The sequence below is a fragment of the Lepisma saccharinum genome, chromosome 18 (genome assembly GCF_977018435.1).
Source record: "Lepisma saccharinum chromosome 18, izLepSacc3.1, whole genome shotgun sequence".
In the NCBI taxonomy this organism is placed as follows: domain Eukaryota; kingdom Metazoa; phylum Arthropoda; class Insecta; order Zygentoma; family Lepismatidae; genus Lepisma; species Lepisma saccharinum.
In genome coordinates, this window is record NC_139246.1 from 18,601,018 (window position 1) to 18,616,314 (window position 15,297).

Consider the following 15,297-nt stretch of genomic DNA (forward strand, 5'->3'; position numbering starts at 1 on the left):
GCGAGCATTCTTTTAAGGTCTGCAAACAGGAAAAAGTCACTGGGGGCCAGATCTGGAGAATATGGTGGATGGGGAAGCAATTCGTAGTCTAATTCATATAATTTTGCCATCGTTTTCATTGATTTGTGACACGGTGCATTGTCTTGATGAAACAGCACTTTTTTATTCTTCAAATGGGGCCGTTTTTTCGTGATTTCATCCTTTAAACGCTCCAACAACGCTATGTAATAATCGCTGTTGATGGTCTGGCCCTTTTTTAGGTAATCGATGAATATAATACCATGCGCATCCCAGAATACTGATTCCATAACCTTGCCAGCCGACTGTTGCGTCTTTCCACGCTTTGGATTCGGTTCATCACGTGCAGTCCACTCGGCTGACTGTCGATTGGACCCTGGAGTGTAGTTATGGAGCCATGTTTCATCCATTGTAATATATCGACGGAAAAATTCGTGTTTATTAAGGTTGAATATCGCTAAACATTGCTCCGAATCATCAAGACGTTGTTGCTTTTGATCGATTGTGAGCACGCGCGGCACCCATTTTGCACACAGCTTTCGCATGTTCAAATATTCATGCACAATATGTCCAACACGTTCATTTGATATTTTTAAAGTCTCAGCTATCTCGATCAACTTCACTTTACGATCATTTAAAATTATTTTGTGGACTTTTTTGATGTTTTCGTCGGTAACAGCCTCTTTGGGGCGTCCACTGCGTGCATCGTCTTCGATGCTCATTTCGCCTCGTTTAAATTTAGCAAACCACTTCTCAACGGTTGATTTTCCTGGTGCAGAGTCCGAATAATGTTTATCAAGCCAAGCCTTGGCTTCAACAGTATTGTTTTTCGCCAAAAAGCAATGCTTTATTAACACACGAAATTCTTTTTTATCCATTTTTTCACAATAACAAAAGCTGCTTCACTCACAATGCTATACCTCACGAACTAATTATCCGGCAGCTGTGAAATTTATACACGTATCTTTTGAAGGTTAGTACTAAGTAAAAATCACATGGATTTAATTCTAGTAACGCCATCTATGAGTCAGCCTATGAACTTTTCAGCCGACCCAGTACAAGGATAATTACCAGCGAAGTGCATGCAAGCAAATATCTACAGAGATCAACTGGAGCAAACGTACAGGGTGTCACAAAAGTCCAATCTCATAGGGAAAGTCGGAAGTCTTGAAGTCATGAATGTTGAATATTCATAATATAGCCTTTGTTTCAGGTTGGAAAAGCATTACGGCAACAAATGTTGAAATTGATGCCCCTCTTCAGCCCTGCAGGTATGGATATGAGAATGGAAAGCTCTTTGTACAATGCGTAACATTGTTGGTGTGATAGCGTGGCATGCAGCACCAATGCTTTGTTTGAAATATAATCAATTGAACGTGGACGTGTGTTGTACCAAACGGCGAGAGAAACAGTAGGCGAATTGTCCACTCCCATTTCCATTCGGTCTGTATTACACAATGTGATGACAATGAATTGAAATAAAGACGTCGACAAGCAGAGAACAATGCCTGCTTTGAACCAACATGGTTTCATTCCTTAAGACAACAGAGGATGTAGAATAAAAAAGTAACGAAAATAGCGGTGGACAATTTGCTTACCATTATCTTTGCCGTTGACTGTACAAAAGAGATTTAAGGTGCCCCCAAAGAAAAAAAATCTAGGTTTCCGTTTGTTTGGATGACGACGGTGAAATTCATCACACGTTTGCCGTTGGGAAAGACCTGAGGCATGCAGAATCACAATTTCTGCTTTCTCTTGCACAGTGTACTTTCCATCCCTGGCATCCATTTCATCTGCATTACCTTACCTGGAAGAAGTTATCATTACTTCAATTATCCCGACTTTCCCTATGAGACCGGACTTTTGGGACACCCGGTATAATTATGGCACGTGTCGTGAGAAAACTAACAAAGCTATGTACTGACGTCATTCTACTTCATGGTGATGTGTTGCGATAAGACAGTGCTGCAAACACTGCACCAGAAGCAGATAATGACAGCAACGTTGTAAACGCCACACCGTGTAAAATTTTATTTCCAGCACATTACGAAATGGCGACGACAGATCATTTCGTGACGGGAAGCAGACCAGGCAAAAAAACCTTCTGGCATACAAGATAGAGATCACGGAGGAATACTCGTTCCCGTGTCATGACTCAATCTAGAAACCAGGACTTAAATTGTTTTGGTGCCGGAATTCAGTTCCTGCTGCGACATTGGACATTCATTTCATTTATTTATAACCCAATACAAAAAGTTCAACCTTTGTTACTTTAAGTTTTGTAAACGGCAGATGAAGAAGAAATTGTACTAAATTTATATCCTGTCGGTGGGCGGTCCTGAAATTTAGAAAAAAATAATATATTTCTGTCAGTGCTACTTGTTTAAGATGTAAATGAGAACCTAATTTCCTCAAATGAAAGACGTGATATGTCTTGCGTTTATATATTTATATTTTGGGTGCAAAATAAATAATAATAATTGCTTTTCGGCGGTATACAGCTGTACACAGTACCGGCATCTTTTTAGAACTGAGAATAAAACATTTTAATTTGCATTTATTATTATTACATAGTGATTTACCTGGTTGTCAAATCGTGCTCACTAGTTAAATAATAATAATACTTATTATTATATTATTGGTAGTATGAGTAGTAGTAGTAGCGGTAGTACTGGTGTCTTTGATTTGTGGTTGGTGTTCCGGCTACTGACTGAAACCACTGTACTTAAAACTGTAACAATGTGCATTTCGAAGCCGAAACAAATATTTTCTCTTACAGCCTACCTTAAATCATATGAAATGAGGAATCAAATGAGGCGTTGCGGATACGAAGGGCGAACTCAACAAGTGCTGGTTTCGAGAAAAACGCATTGAAGTAATTTTGCACTCGGGCGAACTCAACAAGAAAGGCATTTTACCTATTTTTCCTCTGGGATGTCTAAATTGTGTTAAGAAATATTATGTATAACAAACATTCGAAAGTGAGCAAAGAAAATAAATGTCAAGGAAAAAATTAGGGAAAATCATACTTGTAATGAAAATAACTTTATTGCACAAAAATACTAATGAAAGGAACTGTATTGCACAATATACTAATAACAAAATCAGAACTCACAACTTTTTTTCTCATCGAACTTAAAAACATTATTATAACTTTATTTTAAACTGAACAGTATGTAATTTAGTTATCGTAATCCACTTGGTCGTCTTCTATTTCCTCAGCGTCACCCTCGTTTGGCGTGGAGCTATTTCCAGGTTGATTTTCAAGAATGGGGCAATGGAACGTACGGCAGTAGATCTCGAATATCCTTCAATGTCTTCTCGTTTTTCCCTGGCTTTGTGGAGTATCCCGCAACTTGATTATCCATAATTCACGTGATGAGATCGTGATAACATTCCACCAACGTGCGCAATAGAAGTGACGGGCAAATTAAACTAAATTAAGCGGATTGAATCATCCAAGCCACGTGCCAAGCGGAGGAGTGGGGTGGGCGGGACCGAGTAGCAGGGAGCTAGGGTGTTGAGTTCGCCCTTCGTATCCGGAGCTCTACTGCTCTTAGAAGATAGGAGAGCTTCTGCCAGCCCTAGTTTTATATGGTTAGAGGGGCGTCTTCACAAAAGAGATTATCTACCATATTCACTAATGCCTGACAAACCAAGTTATGGGGGGGAAAATAAATTCGCCCAATTATGAGTTCGCCCTTCGTATCCTCAACGCCTCAAATAACATAACAGGTATAAAATTGTCTCTACCTTTTTTATAGGTTGTGGAAGACCTCTGTTCCCTGGAAGCAATAGAGAACCCTTGCATTCTCAAAAATGCCAATCACAGGAGAAAATCAGTAAGCATGACTTAAAATTTATCTTCCATAACCATGGCTGAAATATTGTTAGAATTTAAGTTATGCCATAAAATAAAAATAATTCAGTGTCACTTGCGAGAAAATACATGGGCTCCAGACATGGGCATATGCAAAGAGGATCAAGGTGTAGATTAACTAAGAAGAATGAGAAAAAAAGCTTGTTTATTTTTACTTTCATCGTTTTATTACTATCACTTTATCGTTTCCTACTTTCATTTCCTTGTATTTTCAGATTTTTCACCTTGTTTTCTGTTTTAGTATCTGCATGATCTTTTTCATCTTTTGTTTTATGTCTGGTTTCTATTTATGTTTGGTTTTTCTTTGAATTGCCCACTTTATACATAGACAACTCTCTCTTTCTCTATCTAGGTTCTTTTAGTTTCTTTCCCCCTCCCTCCCTTCTCTCTCTCTCTCTCTCTCTCTCTCTCTCTCTCTCTCCCTCTCTCTCTTTATGCCACATTGTTGCTCTCTTGACACTTGCATAGGGCTGAGTATACCAGCGGTATTGGTGTAGGTAAGTATCGCTAGAATTTTTTTCCTTGGATACTATTGTTTTTGAGTCGCAATTAGTATTGGGCGATATTGAAAAAAAATATCGTCCAGGCGATATATCGTCACGATATTTTGGCGATATAACGATACGATATTTTGGTGATATAACGTCACGATATTTTAGCGATACATATCGTGTCAGCGATATATTGATTCATTTGTTGTTTTAAGTTCACTTTATGCACAGTAAGGCTAATTGGGACTGGACCTACAGTTTAAAGTGGGATCCGAACATACAACACTTGTTCCTTTGCAAAGGTTTGTTCACCCTTCCTTGTGATAGGTTGGAAGTTTCCAAAAAATGCTAGACAAACTCCTATCCTCCGGGAAGCAGATGATTGACAAGGCATGGGTCGGTCATTTTCAATTCTTCCATTAAAACCGTAATTACTATCATGTTGGGCTGTTTCTGGGCCAGATGATGGCGGAGTTCTTGATGGTTGGGGTTTGAGCTGTAAGAGAACACTTTGTTAGTTAGGTAGAGCCTTAATACTAGGTGGGAAGACCTGTAGGGTGTAGACACAATTAAGCACATAGATAACAATGACAGGGTTTATTATAAGTGATTATACATGGGGATTATCTCGGCCCTTGCGTTAGAGGTAAGGGAGCTACTTGGAAAGAAAGGTAGATTAGTGATACTTAGTGAACTGTTGAGGATGATGCTTGTCCATCTTCTAAGTGCCTGGAGACAGCCTGGACTTGGCTGGGTGGAAAGCCATCCTGGGTTGGAGACAGCACAGCCGAACTTCAGATCTGCTGGTCGACTTCCACACCTCTAGTCCTGCGACTAGGGTTTATATACCTCGGGTGTGCCCATAGCAACCCCAGGCAGGGTTATTTCTGTTGCCTAGTGCCGTTCTCAGATAGTGTAGAAGGTCAGAGTTATGTTGACTGAAGTTTGATCGTATCTGGTGTCCTTGTTATCGATTGATTGAGTTTGCGTTTTAAGTCCACTTTATGCACAGTAAGGCTAATCGGGACTGGACCTACAGTTTAAAGTGGGATCCGAAACACTATGTGCCTCCACCATTTATCGAACCCTTTCATCGAGTCATCAGGGTCGTTCGCATGTGGTGTCCTCACATGTAGGGTTTCTTCCATGTGGGGTGGCTGATCACAATCGGTTCTAAGTAACCAATGCAGTAACCACAGTTTCCTGTCGGTTCTGAGTTTACTTCTCTGAAGGGTACAGAGGGCGCGTGAACCGATGACTGGCGAAGATAAAATCCACAGAGCCTTTAGATCTTCCTGTTGTGAACCGCATCCAAAACCAAGTTTGCAGCAAGATCATGAACATGCGAAAACTTGCACGTTACATCACATATGAACGTATCACACTATCTTGCGTAGTTCTCTTGATGAGCAAACCAACTTGAAGACTACCGGAATCTTTCTACTTTTCTTCCCAGAAAAAAACAGTGTGTATACACCCCCCCCCCCCTTTATACACACATATATATTTATATGTATTGTAGTGTGACGTCGGGTAAGGTACGGGATCGAGTCACGCTGGGATGTAGTTTAGATAAATATAGTAGGTTTTAAGTTTGATTTGGCTAACTATTTTTATTTTTAAGGAGGTTGATGAAGGATTGTTGGGAGTTTGTGTTGTTGAACGCTATTCATTTTTTGCTGTTGGTTTGGCTCTCGGCTTCTGGCGTCGGCGACGGTGACAGGTGTCCGCTGGAGAGATTGAAGATGACGATAAGAGACGGCAGGCAATCCTGCGTGACTCGATCCCGTACCTTACCCGACGTCACGCTACAGTATATACACTCCTCACAAAAGTTTGGAATATTGTTATAATTACTAGGCGATAGGTTTTGATTGATTAATTGATTTGGTGTTTTAAAGTCCAGTTTATACACAGTAAGGCTAATCGGGACTGAACTTGAAGATTAAAGTGAGATCCGAACCTCTATGTGCCTCCACCGGAAATCGAACCCGGGACCCTTTGATTACGGTGACGATTAGATAGGTGATAGGCAGGGTGGCATATGTCAGCGAAAACACGAGAACGTGCAGGGGACAGGTACCAAGTGTTGTTGAATTCCAAGATCTTGCCTATCACGCATTGTCTAATTAATGTAAGAATAGTTCCATACCTTTTGTGAGGAGTGTACGTGTGTGTGTGTCATACGTACAGCCGCGAACCCTCTTGGGTTGTAACTTTATTTCCCAATGGGATCGTTGGGGAACCCAGAAGTGTCCGTGCTTGTACATGCAAACATTCACAAATTAATATTTTTCAGGGATGTGTGGCACAGAAGATAGTCCATGCTTAAGGGAAAATGTCCACCAAATGTTGAGGAGCTTTGAAACAGGTATGTCTTCCAACCTACCAAATTCCACGTTTCTGTCTCTCGTATCGCATGCCCTATCATGTAGAATAATCCCCGATATACGTAGTTGTTCTTGGCACGTAATGGAGGTTATATCTGGGTGAAGAGTGTGTGTGTGTGTGTGAGAGAGAGAGAGAGAGAATGAAGAATGTTGATATTCGTGACCACTTAAAAGTATTTCGTCCACTCACAGGAAATTATCTGACACCATGGGCGTCGGGAGGGGGGTCGAACGGGTCGGTGGACCCCCCGTGGAAATTAACATCGTTAATTTAAAGATACAAGGAAGCCGAAATCTTGTTACTCTTATTGTTCAGAACAGAAATAAAGTTCATTTAGTTAGTATTCGAGCAGAATAATCATCATCAAAGTAAAAATGCATTGGATAGAAAGCATTGAGTGAAAAATACAGGAATAAGGTTATATTGTACCATTTCATCCAAAGAACAAATGGTTCCAGAGTTTTTAAAATTCTAAGAATTACAGTTGTAGGTGAGAGGTCACACAAACTTTATGGAAAAAAAATCCCCCTAACATTTAAAGCCTTTTCTTAACGAAACGTGCAAAAGTTAATATCAAAATGCTTACTAACTGCATAAAATGCAAAATAAATAATGGAAAATAGTTGTGCTGTTATTAATTTGTTTGGTGGATCGAGTCTCCTAATTTACATAATAATAATAATAATTAATAATAATAATTATTATTTCGAAAAAAAATATTTTTATTAGTTTATAATATTTATTATTGTATAATAACATTTATAACCATGGTAATAATACTTATTATTTATCTACTATTAAACTTTTATCATTTGCCCTACCCACCCCCTGCAAAATTTTCTGGCGACGCCCATGTCTGACGCCACTGTCCTGCATTGGAATCACGGTCTTGTTTGTTACCAATGATTGTCAAAAATGAAATTTCACGAAGTTCAGACAAGATCTCTCACTCACCAATCAATTAGTTTCCTTTCATAGTAAAATAGTACAATGTTAGCTAAGGTGCGTTGCAAAATGATAAGAACGGAATGGAATTTGAACATATCGTGGGAACGAAAAGGAAACAGGAAACGAAAGTGATGCAAACTGACAGAGAGAGGAAAGCATGTTATGAGAAACGTAGTACTGTTCAGGGAGATGTGTATTAGGAATGGCCAGATCCGGATCCTTAGGATCCGGATCCGTTTGACCATCCCACATGAGCGCTTCTTTGGAAAGAAAGAATGTGTTTATAACATATTGTTACCTGCTAATATACACATATATATATATATATATATATATATATATATATATATATATATATATATATATATAAAATATACACATATATACCTACATAGTATAATACACACACACACACACACACACACACACACACACACACACACACACACACACACATATATATATATATATATATATATATATATATATATATATAGTGCGTGTGCGCGATATGTAATTAATACACTTACAAGGGAGGTTATCTAAGTGTCCCCCTCTGATTTCCATGAAACTTGGCAGGTGCATAGAGGGGCCCAAAGTAAGAAATACGTGTTTGTTTTTTTTTTGTTTCGGCTAGAAAACTGTTTTAGGGAGCAACCACCCCACGTTCAAATGTCAAGATGAGGAGAAATTGAAGTGGGTATCTGACCCCGAAACCATGTAAATATGGCATAGGAAGAAACAGGGAAACATTTGAGAGGGGTTTTGCCCCCTAAAACAGTTTTTTTAGCTGAAACAAAAAAACATGTATTTCTTCCTTTGGGCCCCTCTATACACCTGCCAAGTTTCATGGAAATCGGAGGGGGACACAGGGGTCAGATCCCCACTTCAATTTGTCCTCATCTTAACATTTGAGGGGGGGTTGCCCCCTAGAACAGTTTTTTAGCCGAAACAAAACAAACACGTATTTCTTCCTTTAGGCCCCTCTGAGCCTTAAAAATGGTACTAAACCTTCAGTTAGAACAATTTTTTTTGCATTTTTCAGCCTTTTTGGCGTTTAGATCAGTTTTCATTACTTTTTGTTTTTTTTTATTGCATTTTTTAGACTTTTGTTTTTCTCCTCTCTTGCTGTTTCTTGATTTTTAAATGCATTTGCTAGCATAACTTACATATTTAAATTTCCTGACATGGTCCTTTTAGCAAGTTCGCCATTAATCAAAAATACAGTCAATGGAAAGGTACAATATTATTTTAAGTGAAGTGTTTGGCAATGCATTAAATAAGTTATTGTGATACATTTATTTTTCCTGCAGCAAACTTAAAACACTTTGTGTGAAGGCTTGCTGGCCTCTATTAACGCATGAATCATGTGTTTTTTAAGTAAAATTAGTCACAATATTTTAAATCAAACATGATCAGAAAGATGTACGCGAAACACTGGCCGACTACTGTATCGTGGAAGGGCCACTCTGAAAGAAGACGTATTTTATGTAACATTAAAGTAGAAATAAAGAAAACTAAATTAGTACTTACAAGACAAACCCAAAAATAAATAAATAAGACTTAAATAATCGTCTTGTGTAGTAGTTGTGGTGCCTAGTGTGTTTGTGTTTATTTTGTGTAGTAGTTATGCTGTCTAATGTGTTTCTGTTTGTCTTGTGTAGTATCGGTGGTGTGTATGTATGTGTCTTGTGTTGTAGTTGTGCTGTCTAGTATGTTTGTGTAGTAGTTGTGCTGTCTAGTATGTTGGTTTTGTCTTGCGTAGTAGTTGTGCTGTCTAATTTGTTTGTGTTTGTCTTGTGTAGTAGTTGTGGTATGTTTGTGTTTATATTTTGTTATAGTTGTGATGTGTTTGTGTGTGTCTTGTGTAGTAGTTGTGCTGTCTAATGATGTGTTTGTGTTCGTCTTGTGTAGTAGTTCCTTCATTCATATTGGGGGTTAGGCGTAGAGCTGACAACTCTGCACTGTAAAAACACATGTCAAGAAACAACAATATAAGGCCATGGATGTTCCCAAGGTAAAATATTCCGGAGGTAAAATAGTCCCCCGTTCGGATCTCCGGGTGGGGACTACTTTGGGAGGTCTCTGGACTAAGGATAAGATCTACATTAGGAATAAGGATATTAAATTAGGCACCTGGAATGTTCTGAGCCTTTACCGGCCTGGGGCATTTCAGTGTACAGTTAATGAGATAGTTAAGTATAAATTAGATGTAGTAGCTGTCCAGGAAGTTAGGTGGCCAGGAGAAGGGAATTGTAAAACTAAAAATTATACTTTTTTCTATGGTGGTACTGAAAATCATAATTTTGGAACAGGCTTTTTTATAAATAATAGAATTATCTCGGCTCTTAAAACAGTAGAATTTATTAATGATAGGATATCATATGCAGTTTTACAGGGTAGGTGGTGTAAAATTATTTTAATAAACATACATGCTCCAACGGAAGATAAAGATGATAATACTAAAGATGATTTTTATACAGAGTTAGAACAGGTCTTTGATAAATTTTCTCAGTATGATATGAAAATTCTGTTAGGTGACTGTAATGCACAAATTGGCAAAGAAGAGACATTTAAACCCACGATTGGTAAAGAAAGTCTTCATGAATTAAGTAATGATAATGGTATAAGATTGATTACTTTTGCAACCTCAAAGAATTTAATTGTGAAAAGTACCACTTTTAAACATAAAGATATCCATAAATATACCTGGTCTTCTCCAGATGGTAAAACCCATAATCAGATAGATCATATTCTCATTGATAAGAGAAGGCATACTAGTATAATTGACGTTCGTACACATAGAGGTGCTGACTGTGCCAGTGACCATTATTTAGTAATTGCTAAATTAAGAGAAAGACTCTCAGTGATAAATCATAAGCAACAAAATCTAAAAGTTATAAAATTTGATACAGGAAAGTTTACTGATGAAAGAATTAAGAAAGATTACCAAATTAAACTGTCAAATAGATTTGATGTTTTGCAGGATTTAAATGATGATGAAAATATAAATGAAACAGACGTAAATAAGAATTGGGAGCACATACGTAATGCAATAGAATCAGCAGCTAAAGAAAGTATAGGATACCATAAACCGAGAAAAAGTAAGCCATGGTTTGATAATGAATGTCATAATCTAATAGAAATAAGAAATCAGGCTAGACTTAGGTGGTTAAATAACTCTGATGATACAAATCTAAACAATTATAATAGAATAAAGCGAGAAGTTAACCGCACGTTTAGAAGTAAAAAAAGAGATTACTTGAAAAGCAAAATTAACGAAATTGAAACAAACAGCAAAAATAAAAATATCAGAGATTTATATAAAGGTGTAAATGAGTTTAGAAAGGGGTGGCAACCTAAAGTAAACTCGATAAAAGATAAAGACGGTGATTTTCTAGCTGACCCAAGTGATATTCTAAATAGATGGAAGAACTACTTTAATGACCTTTTAAATGTCCATTTAGGAGATAAATCAGAAGTGAATGAAGTACACACAGCAGAACCTTTAGTTCCAGAACCTAACTTGACTGAAGTTAAAGATGCTATTAAAAGGCTAAAGAATAACAAAGCACCTGGCATTGATTTAATACCAGCTGAGTTAATTAAATATGGTGGAAATTCATTAATATGTCAAATTCATAAATTAATTTGTTTAATATGGAATAAAGAAGAAATCCCTCAACAGTGGAAAGAATCCATAATTGTTCCTGTGTTTAAAAAAGGTGATAAAATGAACTGCAATAATTACCGTGGAATTTCTCTACTCTCAACAACATATAAAATATTATCTAACATTCTTTTAACAAGACTAACCCCAGTAGTATAATTGGTACTACTATAAACTCAAGAAAGTATGAACCCCCTCTCAAGCAGATTTGCTATACTTAAAACAAGTTTAACATGAGCATATGAGCTTGTTGCTCAAGTGTGGAATCTTGTCTAATTCAAGATTTTTGTAAAAAAGCTCTCATGGATTCCATGAGAAAGTATGACCCCCTCAGATTGATGAGGCTACACTTACAAAAGGCACTTCTGTGAGATTGATGTCTATAATTCTGTCAAAAATATGCCCCTCTTGAGGCCACACTTAAAACTTGGCCAAGACACACACACACACACATATACATATTTATTTCTGGTTTAAGTTCAATTGGGCACCAGGTTCAATTTGTTTATCTAATATTAAAACAATGTAATTCTTCTAGAATTGCTCCGTGACTCTCTCATTTCTTACATCATAAACATATGATTTTTCCCCTATGAGAATGACACTACATATGGTGTCTTCAGGTAATGCCTCGTGGAATTCACAGATAATTTTAATGTTTGTTCTGTCATTAACCACAACTTGTTTCCTTTTTGAAGCATTGATGACAAACATGGGTCTCCGTGCTTTGAATTCATCTGGTGTGTAATACATGTCAGTATTGCCAGTAGTGACCCTTTTGAAAGCTGAAAAAGCTTCATATAATTTAAGAAAATCATCCTTGGAAATGTCTAAATTGTAATTTTCTCTAGGAAAGACTTCATTTCTGCCATTTTTAAGATATATGTTCTTGATGTTGCAGCTATCAAATTTACTCGAATTTTTTTCCTGATTGTTGTGTCTCCCAGTCTGAAACAGAACCACTACAAAATCCGGCATGTCATATTGTATACTGGAGAATGAATTTGTAGCATCAAATTCATAATATGTGCCAGATGCGGGCTTCTGTACACATTGATATGTATAAAATTGCAGAGGAACCTGTGGATTTTTTACTATATCTGCTTTGTATTTAAGAGCATAACTGGCTTCATATTCAACAACTGGGATTCTTAGCTCCATAGTCTGAATAATGCATTTGCCTTCATCAGGTAGGGTATTGGGCAGAGCTTCCCCTGTAGAGTTTAATGTGCTGTACCTCATCAAAGCATTATTATCATTTGCAGCTCTTCTAAATGTAATTCTTAAACCACCCTTCCACATAATATCTTTGTAATCTGAGAAGAATCCTGGCAACAGGCGCATGGGGAACAGCACTGTGTGGTTCTTAGATAATATCTTATCACCAGCTTCAAATCCACCTATTTGGTAGTATGAAGCCTCGGTTTTGGATAATTTTAATGTGGCCAAAGCTGTGGAGGTAATGCCGGGATAATCTATTCTGTTTATAACAACACCATGCTTTCTGATCTCAATTTCAGAGAACAGATGCGGTACAAAATTGTCCACCAATCTTATATTTGAATTTGCCGGATAATCTGTTCCATCGAGCTTTACAACATCAAATTTGATGTATAGATCTGCTCTGTGGGGGTGTATAAAGCCGTCCCCTACATCAAGATCAACCTCAATCTCTGTGTTGGGTTGATTTAAATTTGCAAATGTCCTCCTGTTTGGGGGGAATGATTGTAGCTCATAACTCTCAATATTTTCCATCGTATGTATTTTTATTTAAATGTTAATCTCTATGATAGCAGTTGTTGTGGCTCCAGCAAAATCAACTAATTCTTCTTTTTCATTAGTGACCATCAATTCAATGTAATCTATTCTGTTGTGGCACACAGGAAAATATAATGTTGGGGGTGGATTGTAGATGATTGGCTCCATGAATTCAGAATTAGGTTTGAATGTTGCAATGATGCCAGTTTGTTTGTGAGTGCCTATGCCATTTGATTTGGTGATCATACCCTCAGCCACATTACAGTGAATATTCAGTGTCTCTATGGCTAAGAATTTGGGTATATTCATAGCAGTGTGTTTGATGCCTGCTTCGAGTTTTGTGTTGTTCTCAAAGCCTAACAGCTCTCCTATAGTACCCAGATCCACTGTTTCTGTAGCAGATACAATCTCTACTCTGTGAGTGACAGAATTTTGACTTAACACTACACCTCTGGGTAATTGAGCATTTAGAGTGGATAGATTATATTGCCCTGGAGTGATGACAATTTTTTGATCCCCTATTGCAATTGTGTTGTTGTGGTGCGTAATATTAGGGATCAAGTACATGCCGTAAAATGCTCTGAGAGCTATTGTTTTGGGATACACTATGTCATCATGTAATTTGAGTTTCAATATTGAATTTTGGCTGGTGAGATGGAATACCCCCATGATGTTTCAGATACCACAAGGCCTTTTGAAAATTTTCAATTGATGGTTTATTTATTTGAGACATATATCTAAGAACAGATAAACACAAATGTCCGCAATTAACATCTTTGAAGTTTTGAAGACGGGCATTATTGTAATAAAGATTAGCTGAATTTAGATATTTTACTAAATTTTCAGGTGGAACACCTCCAAATGAATCAAACACAAATGCATCATTTTTTAAATATTTAAGATAACAGATCCAGTGAGTGCCCTGATTTTTGTACTCATCCAAATTAACAATGCCACACTCTTTGTTGAGTGGTTGTTCTGGTAAAGAATCAGACATGTACACACCCCTAAAATTTTTGATGCCCAGTGGCTTGATTAAAGCTTCAATATCTTGGTTTGTAAGCGGCTCTTGTTTTTTTTAAACTTATTCATGGCTCTCTTAACACCTTTGCCTTTTTTCTCCATGGCGAGGTTATGGCGCCTCTGCTCATCTAATTCTGCCCTATTCTTCTTGGCATCTATTACTGTTTTTGCTATGGCGGCTGATCCCCCGGCCAAGCTCCCCACAGCCCCGAGAGCAGCTAAGATGGCAGGGATAGTAAATATGAATCCCCCTGTATGTGATTTTTTTCTTGATTGCTGTAATTTTTTTAATTGGGGGGTACTAAGCAACAATTTCATACCATGGCCCTTTGCAAGACAAGAGCTTTTTTTCTTGCGCTGCTTTTTGGTCAAGAGACTGTCAATAGTTTTAAGAGATTTGAGACCTGCATAAGGTATTTGATACATAACACCCTTGGCCTTCATTGTAGGTTTATTATATATATATTCACAACCCCCACCCCAGTTTTTGTTTGGTGCTCATAGCTATGGTGGTCCCCAATGCTGATATTCTCTCACTCAAAGAAGCATCTTTGCTTACAAATCTACCAAATGCAGCCTCTTCTAATTTCTTGTCTGCAACATGTCTCTTGTCAAGATCGGTATGTGTGTTGTATGCTATGTCATGGTCTCTGCAAGCAGCATCTAGGGGATTAACACCAGGATCACCTCTGTTTAATCTATGATCCAATTTTGTACCTGGACCACAATACTGATAGCCTGGAATGTGTAGTTCAAATGGCAGCTTGTTTATAATGTCATTAACCAACCCCCGGCCCTCAGAAACATTCCAAAATTTAGGTGGTAGAGTATTAATAATTTTTATGAGATATCCAATCCCCTTAGGGTCATTCACTATAAAATTAGACAATTTTGTGCTTATCATGTCCATAATTCCAACCTTTTCATTGTAAAAATTGTGGTTGCCAGCATTTTCCTCCCCAGCTATCACCAATAACCTATCTACAAGTTTCCTGACATCATCAACCCACACAAATTCTTTGGGCAGGGTGTTGTATTGTTTGATTCCACTACCTGTCTTGATCTGTGACCATATGGGCTTGATTAAATTATTGTATTTTGCCCCACTGCTAGACTTG

The 15,297-nt window shown here is 37.6% G+C and overlaps 1 protein-coding gene across 1 annotated transcript in view; it reads left to right on the forward strand.

Moving 5' to 3' along the window:
* Nucleotides 1–15,297, forward strand: part of LOC146002145 (uncharacterized) — a 61,781-nt gene that overhangs the window by 18,412 nt on the left and 28,072 nt on the right. Inside the window, exons 4-5 of the mRNA XM_083139864.1 lie at nt 3,783–3,860; nt 6,689–6,760. Of these exons, the coding sequence (XP_082995990.1) occupies nt 3,783–3,860; nt 6,689–6,760 (150 nt within the window). The remainder of the gene's footprint in view (nt 1–3,782; nt 3,861–6,688; nt 6,761–15,297) is intronic.